Raw genomic sequence first — 8,502 nt, forward strand, 5'->3', positions numbered from 1 at the left:
GTTAAGATTACGCGCAGGACACGAATAAATTATCGGTGGCATGTAACGATGTCTTTGTATACGTGCCAAAATAAAGAATATTATTATTATTATTATTATTATTATTATTATTATTATTATTATTATTATTATTATTATTATTATTATTATTAATAATAATTTTATTTTTGCGTGCGCCTGCACAAAGACCTCACGGTTGTTCCTGGGCACGTTAAATAAATGATTGATTGATTGATTGATTGATTGATTGATTGATTGATTGATTGATTGATTGATTGATTGATTGATTGATTGATTGATTATTCAAGAGCTTAAGCCAGCACCAGCGATAACACTGAAAAGTTCCATTACTGAGGTATAAAAGACGACGCATTCCAGCGATGATCAGATTACTCGACGGCCGACGACTGTTCTCGCCGCTGTTAGTGCACAGCGTGTATCGCTTGTATCTTGAGTTTTCATCTTCCGGGCACATGTTCGCCCATATAAAGAGCTCTTTATTCCCAGTCTTGCTGCCGCCTTCTTCACCGTCACAAACACGTGACAGTATTATGACAAAACAGCTTATAGCCTTACCTTGGAGACTTCATACCCCTTTGGGATTGGCTGGCACCCATTAGAATCATTCGGTAAATTATTTTCTGCCAATTTGAAAACAATGCTAACATAATTAGGCGCATGCCGCTTACATTCCGGGTTCCTACATTTTAGTTAACGGTCACATAAGCTACGCGCTCTAACTGTTATTTCTCATTGCTGCTACCAACGCTTTGCGACCGCTATAGCTTTAATAGTACGCAGAGGAAATTTTCGATAATTGAACCCAGCCAAATGATCCAGCTTGTGCTATGTGGCTAGCTTGGTGGATGGGTATAAACAGACGAGCACACACATCGAAAGGCCGGAGACATAATAGTGGGGGTACAGGGTTCTGAGTTTTAAGAAAACGCATAACCCAGCAGTTCGTTTCGTACAAACGTTTTTACTGCTAACCAAGAGTTTTGTTTGGTTGCAGACAACCCGATCGACTGCAATGGAACCATCTCGTGGATGCTGCAGAGCAATGCGCGTCACAAAGTCAGCGGCACGTGTGCGACGCCCCCTAACTTGGCCGGCACGAGAATTAGTGACCTGGACGACAGCAGGTGAGCGCGTACACACCCTGTACTAGCGATTAACGTCATAGCATCATCTTACAAAGGAAGCTGCCTAGGCGGATAATAAGGGGCTAACAGCGACCTTAAGATGAGTCCAGGATTTCTTGTATTATTGCGATAGCAATTATATGGACAGTCTCGGCTGGAAAATGTCCGTCCCCGTCGCCGTCATTCACCGTATATGTATAAGTATGTATATATATAGAAAAACCACAAAGAAAATAATTCAGAGATTCTTTCCGACGCGCGGAATCGAACGGGCGACCTCTCGCTTTGCAGCCCGCCGCATTAGACGTTAGGCCACGACAGCACCGTCTTTCAGCCTGCTAACGGCGAGCTATTTATATACACCATGTAATTCAGCATGCTTTCTTAGTGGCCACATAGATGGCGCGACGTGCGCGCGCGCTTTAAAGATCGTCGCCCCGCTCCTGCAAACGCCGTTGCTCTTCGCTCTACAGGGCGTCGTCGCTTTCGTGCCCTTATCTCGAGGAAAGAAGGGGCGACCGGTGTGGCGCTTCGCTTCGCTCGCTGCAGCGGCCGCGTTTGCGAAAAGAGCGCGCTGTTCAAACAGAAATAAGTAACAACTGTGACAATTAGTTCGCGCTCGTCTTGTGCGTACCTGTTCGTTCGTTTCGTGCGTCCTGCTTTATGTTTGAGCAGTGCGCTTCAAGTGTCGAGCTGTGACGCATTACTTCGCGCTCGTCCTGTGTGCGTTCTTTTCGTGCGTCCTTTGGGCTCGAGCGACGCGCTGGCAATTTCGAGCTGCTTTCCGTTTTTCGCGTTACATTACAATTTATTGCTATCGCATTCATTGCATCGCCGTTGCGGCGAAGCTGTGACTTTTTGTTCGCGGTAATTATTACTTATTATATTTCCAGCGGTTGTGTTCACAACGGATTTTAGACCTTCGTAAGAATTATTAACCTCAAACAAGTCCTTGGTTTTATAATCTGTAAGACACATTATTTCACCTTTCGAAAACTCACCGGGTCCCTTACGCATTCGCCTAAGATGACTAGAAGGTGAAAACGATCGGTCGTGGCCATCTTAACGTGCCTTTAACATAATGCGAGCGCCGCTTTTTGAATTTTTCTACGAGAATGCAACATACACGATGTGAACGCGCTGCTCGCCCGCCTCGAGCAACGAGGTGCGCGGGTGGTCATGTGACATTTTGTACGATTCTGTGTTGACGCCGGCCTTTTGCTCAAAGTCTCGTCCACATTAGGAATAGGGAAGGGTGGACACAAAACGCGGACACAGAAAATGAGCACACTGCACAGCGCTATCAACTCGTATTTATTGAAGGACACACACGTATATATACTCATGAATATAAAGACGTGATGCCCAACAAAAAAGGAAACACGAGATTTAGTGTTTGGCAATCAGGAAATCTAATTCAATAGTATGCAACAGTATTGACGGCCTCGCGACACATGCTTCACCAGGCACGTCGCTGTTAGGCAGCGGGCGGGCCCCTTCCTCTCTAATAAAATCTTTGATCTGATTAGTCAGTGTGCTCTGGCGTATGTTGCGGTTTGCAATCGGGGTGCCCGCGATCGAATCTGGTGGTGGGAGATTTTTGCGAGCGATGGAACGTTAACGGCGCATATCGGGAATGCGCCATCCTCTATCCCCTTGAGAATGTGTCTTCTCGTCTTTTGTCATAGAGGGGTTAACCCGCTCGCAGAGTTATCGCACATCCTCAATGTAACTGGGGAAATGCTTCCGCAGGATGCTGCGCTCGGTGGTGTAGACGCTGGTCAGCGCGGAGTTTGCGAAGCTCTGGTCTGCCAAACACTTCGGTCAAAAGGGTCTTGAAGGCTGACCAATTTGAAATATCGGATTCATGGTTGGTCAACCTAAGTTTAGTTACGTCAGCCAAGTAAAATATCACGAAGGTGAGCTTAGAGTTGTCGTCCCACTTGTTACTTGCGCTTACGCGTTCGTGCGAGTAGAGCCAGTCTTCGACGTCGTGCTCAACGCTTCCGCTGAAAATGGTCGAGCCTCGTTGACGGGCAGCGCCGGCGCAGCTGGACGTGGCTGCCAGTGGGGCTGGCTGCGAAGGGACTGCTTCGGTCGTGTTGTCCGGTGGTCTCGCTGGCAACTTGCGAGAGCAGAGCTCCAGATCGATTCGCGGTATCTGAGCGACGTCTACTAAATGCGGAGACGTTTATTGATGAGGTTTATTGATGCGGTGAGGTAGTGATGAAGAATGACCGCCCGGTAAAGCACTCCAAAGGTCCGCAAACAGCACATGCTCTCGCGCAATCGCAGCACCGGTCTTCTTCTGCGGGCGCGCACCAGTTGGTGAATCTGCTCTATTACACTTCCTTTATTATATAAATTGTGCATATAATTCTTCGCAGCACACCGAGGTCGATGTCATCCAGCAAACCCGAGTGCAATTTGCAAATTATGTCAGGCAACTAGAGCGACGCTATCACGCATGTTATGAAAGTGGCGTTTCACAGCAGCTCAAAATGCAGTAGTTCCAAAGGCTCTTGCGTCGAAGTGGGCCGCCGCTCTGCGCAGCTCCAACTTCAAGACACAAGAGTGAGCAGTTCGGTGGGCCCGACAGGCGGCGGCGAGGCAAGGCCTTGAAGTCCCCTCATGGGAGACCTGAGCCCGGGCTGTTAAACATCGCCGGACTTTATCCACCCAGCGGCTTTTCTCGATAGTAGCTCCCGCCACTGCGAAATAGCGTCTTGGGTGACAGCACCTTGCCGTACTTCTCGTGCTCTGTTATCCACTTGTACAGCGTTCGCTCGCTGACGTTCTCTTAATTAGAGAGCTCATGCTTGCACTTCAGCCGCGCTCCTTACGCACTGTACTAAACACATTCAAAATTAACTGCTTCGTTTCCTTGTCTAAAAGTGCACCCGGGAACGATACCGGACAGGTGAATCTGCGGCCGCCATTTTGGCTAAGGGCGAATCACTACCTAAGACTGGGTCTTCCGCGGTGCTGTGGAGGCTGTGGCTAAGCCTGCTACATATAAAGGTTCAGGCAATTTCATACGAATCGTTTGTACTTCACATATAAAAACTAAATGCGTACGACGCACAGTTGCATTATTTCTATCATTATTGGCATGTTATAACACGAACAAGCAATAAACTTTTTCTTCAGTGCCATAGAGCTACGAAAATTGTTTTACATAAAAAATGGGCAAAATCACCATACAAATCACCGCTGCAACACGCAAAGAAGCCCTCAAGTAAAAGTTTTCCGATGAGACCGCTTTTAAAGGTCATGAGGACAAGCAACAGGTTGCGAACATGGGCGCTACATCTCGCTAGTCAAATAAAATTGTATTTAATTTGTTATTATTGCGATAGGAATTATATGGACAGTTTCGACGGGTTTTTGCCGGCGCCGTCATGTCCCTCCCGTATGAAGTCCAAATTGATAAAATCATCCCACTCATCGTAAGTCCTACCGCGGGTAAAAGCGCGCGAGCGGGGGCGACGAACGCCGCCGAAGCAGAAATCAAGCGAGCCGGCCCATTTCCGTCGCTCGGAGGGTGCATGCGATAGCATCACCCCGCTCGGGAGGGCTGCCATCGAAGGAGACAGGAAACGCCCCGCCCGTCTTTAACGAGCATGAAAGACGCATACACCCTCCGTCGCTCGGAGGGGGGGGGGGTTGTCGCGCGAGGAGCAACTTTGAAATTTGAATCTAAGGGCGCGGTCGCAGTTGCTGGCGCGCGCGCTACTCCACAGCCATCACAGCGGGCGGCTCGTACACCCATCTACGTGCTGCGCTCTGAACGCTAAGTGACTATGCGGAGAGCATCTCTCCCTGGAGCGGCCGTAATCTCTTACACCAGCGTATTGTAGTTGGCGAAGAAAAATGGCTTCACTGGCAGAAGATGATCTCCAGCTGTTCATATCAGGATCAACTACGGGCTGTCCCGAGGGTTCACGATGGCGCCCTAAGGCTCGGCCTAACGGTGCCGACGTGGACGCCGCCCGCCTCGGTCTGAAGAGACCGGGCTTCAGGACTCTCAATAAAGTTTTGTGAATGAATGAATGAAAAGCGTATTGTAGTTAAGCGAGATCGGATACGAAACAGTTTGCTGCCAGCCTCACTTCGTATAACACTACAATTTGTTGCTATCACATTCATTGCTTCGCCCTTGCGGTGATACTGTGACTTTTTATTTATTTATTTTATGCATTGGAAAGGGTACTACTCTGCTTCATTGTTACTTTCTCGACAACGGTTTACATATGTTCCTGCATATTTGCACCCGTTTTCTGGGCCGCTGATGTATTCAGCTACTCGTTAGTAATGTGTCATCTTAGTTGTACTCCCTAATTCAGTAGGACGAATGATAACTAATTTTTAAAGAAAGATTTTAATGCTATTGTAGTGCTCAGTAATTTCCCGTGCCTCAGCAGCATCGCCACCGGAATGAGCTCGTGGATGCTGACTTCCACGAAAGCTTCTGACCACTCCCCGTTTGCGTGATTCCACTGCTAATAAACCTCTTTATAGTACCTTGCAGAGCTAGTCAGCACGAAAAATGAATACATGGGAAACAATCACATAGAGGACCGCTCCGGCGCAGGATCAGCCTTGGTCCTGTGTTTGCGTTTCCAAGATGATATACTGGTACTACTACATCGACGAGTTATACGATGCATCTATGAAGTCAACTTCATTTCATAAATACTCTAAAGAAATAAAGCTCTAACCTAAAAGCTAATTGAAAAACTCTTAGGTATTAGACCGCGCGAAGTTCACACAGACATTCCTCTTGATGCAGGCTTACGTTTGACAAAAACATCAAGACAGAGTGCCTGCACGACGTAGGTAGACTACATATCGCCAATACTTTCCAAAACTTTTTCAAGAGTTGCTTTACACTAAACGAATGCAGTTTGAGCTCTGTAACTATGGGAAATTACTTTTACTCTATGGGAAATTATTTTTATTATGTTGCAGGTTGAGAAGATAACAGCAGACGATCAATTCGCCAGCGTGCGCAACGATCGAGTCAAGGCACCGACTGCTTTCGAATGCCAAAAGCAAAGAAGTCCATTGCCAATCAGCGGGCACTGACTGAGCTAGGCTGGCAAGTCAAGTGCCGCCTCGTACCTCAGAGAGGAATATTCGCGTTACATCAGAATTCATCGACACATCACGCTTCGTTCCGGGCGGACCAGCTGAATCACCACTCGGCCGATGGAAACCAAGTCAAGACAAATGTGTGCCATAGACTGCTTGGCTCGTGCTTGCTGGCATTGCCATAGGTCGTGTGACTGCGTGACTCCCGGTGATGCCACCGCGCCTTCCGCGTTAGAATGCGGAGATTGATATGCGCATGACTTCCGTGAGCAGTGATGCGTACTCGAACGCCCGAGCACAGGAGCGGGAGTACACCAGTGCAGGTTTTCGCAACATTCCGGTGTGCGGATTTTTTTTTTTTCTCGTGGTGTGATGATATGAATGCGAACCTGAGGGCCGCTTAGGCACGACTCATCAATACGGCTCCCTCTGGCGACACTGAACGTAAAAGACATCAGCAAACAGTGGGGTTCTATTTCCGTCTCTTAACAAACTTAACGTAGGTAGGAAGCGGAAAATTAGCTGCCGTAACTGTTCGCTACGAGATGTCTAATGTTCGCAAGGCGAGCTCACCTGACTGTGCCATTTTGTAACTCATGCTTGGGCACCATAGGAAAGAATCGCCATGTCATTACTGTTAGGTCTACACGTGTGTGTATAACGAAGTAAAAATTTATAATTGACATCAACTTGGGAGAAAATAACCGTCGCAGGAAGCAAGCGGCAGCTGTGGTTTAGTGTTCGAATGAAGAAATAAAAGCGGTCGTTAGTGCACCGTAGCAGCTGTTCACAGCGTCACGAGAAGAAAGATCTGAAAGAATGGCAAGTTGATAGAAGACAAGGTGCTCTAGAATGGCCACAAGGGGTTTCATAACGCTGCGTGTGCGGTCCATAGCTCGCGTGCGATGCGCATCGAACTTCACTTCGTGGAGGTCCCATAGGTGGGTGCAGAACTTGGGTATAAATAGAGTCATCGAATTTCAAGGAGTGTACCATTGACATTCTTCTGTTTTTCATTTCGCTAATATTTAATTAGTTTTCTATTTTGTGAACTTCTTTGGTGTTAGTACGAACACGGAGATCTGAGCTGCAGTGGATGAAGGAGTGTAATTAAAACAGGATCGAAGATTTCTGTACATCACGACTGTAGACATTGTCGACGCTTTGTTTAAAGAAACGAATGATGAAAGTCGTAGTCCATCTTTGGGCAATGAAAGTGGTTGGGACATCGTAGCAGCCAAAGTAGCATGAAATTTGTCTCTCAGTGGACAGCCGAAGTGAACAAAGAACATAGTACATCATGCACACAGAACGGCTGGGCTACATGAAACGAAGAGCAGGCTTTTTAAAGGGAGGCATTCTATCCATCAAGTTTAACAGCGCACAGGTTCTGCACTAAATATGTGCTTGTTGTGCTAAGTGATGTCACAGTTGGCACCGTATGCCTGTATATTTTTTTAAAAAGTGTTGCTACTCTGAAACAATCCGTGGTGCCACAGTTTTCTGGTCATGTAAATATGATGACAGTAATAAATGATTTTATGCACCGAGCTCATTGTACTTCGTGTCCAAGACTCTCTGATAGTATGCCAAAATGAATAGCAAATATTTGCAGGCTTTGAAATTTATGTAAAACTATACAGCCTGTTAAGAAAAGTGTATGCTATTTTTGAATATCTATTGAATGTATGGTATTTTTTTGAATATTTTCTTAGTGTTCCTGGAATGCATTCCACTGTTGGCTTGCTCGCGCGTCTATTCGCGTCAAATGGCGCATTCCTACATGACCAAACAGATACGAATGATCACTCATGTTTTGCCGTAAAATCCTGTGTTTATTTATTTATTTATTTGTTTGTTTGTTTGTTTGTTTGTTTGTTTGTTTGTTTGTTTGTTTGTTTGTTTGTTTGTTTGTTTGTTCATTTATTTATTTACTCTCGTACCCACAGCACCATTCAGGCATTACAGTCGGGGGGGGGGAGGGGTATACATAGTTTAAACACCAAATGGTAGTGCACAATAAACAATTGGTTACAACAAGATTGATGAAAAATACGCCATACATAACAACATCGGTAGACAAGAACGAAAAAAACACACACACACACACACAATCATGAGCACTAAGAAGCAACACTGGCATATATGAATGTCAATGTAAATCATCAACGTAAAAAAAAACTTCCTTAGATGGAGAAAGAAACGAAAAGAAGATAACAACACTGTACAAATATAAAACAATGAAGAACTATGTAATAAGAAA

General features: G+C 46.1%; 1 protein-coding gene across 2 annotated transcripts in view; it reads left to right on the forward strand.

The window, feature by feature from the left end:
* Window positions 1–7,782, forward strand: part of LOC119403616 (leucine-rich repeat and fibronectin type-III domain-containing protein 4) — a 102,019-nt gene extending 94,237 nt beyond the window's left edge. Inside the window, exons 3-4 of one of the 2 annotated variants that reach the window (XM_037670538.2) lie at window positions 1,016–1,145; window positions 6,117–7,782. In XM_037670538.2, coding sequence (XP_037526466.2) covers window positions 1,016–1,145; window positions 6,117–6,129 — 143 coding nt within the window. In that variant the 3' untranslated portion in view covers window positions 6,130–7,782. The remainder of the gene's footprint in view (window positions 1–1,015; window positions 1,146–6,116) is intronic. The other variant, XM_049418635.1, reaches the window with a different exon arrangement.
* The last annotated feature ends 720 nt before the right edge of the window (window positions 7,783–8,502 follow it).

This window comes from Rhipicephalus sanguineus, chromosome 8 (assembly GCF_013339695.2).
Source record: "Rhipicephalus sanguineus isolate Rsan-2018 chromosome 8, BIME_Rsan_1.4, whole genome shotgun sequence".
In the NCBI taxonomy this organism is placed as follows: domain Eukaryota; kingdom Metazoa; phylum Arthropoda; class Arachnida; order Ixodida; family Ixodidae; genus Rhipicephalus; species Rhipicephalus sanguineus.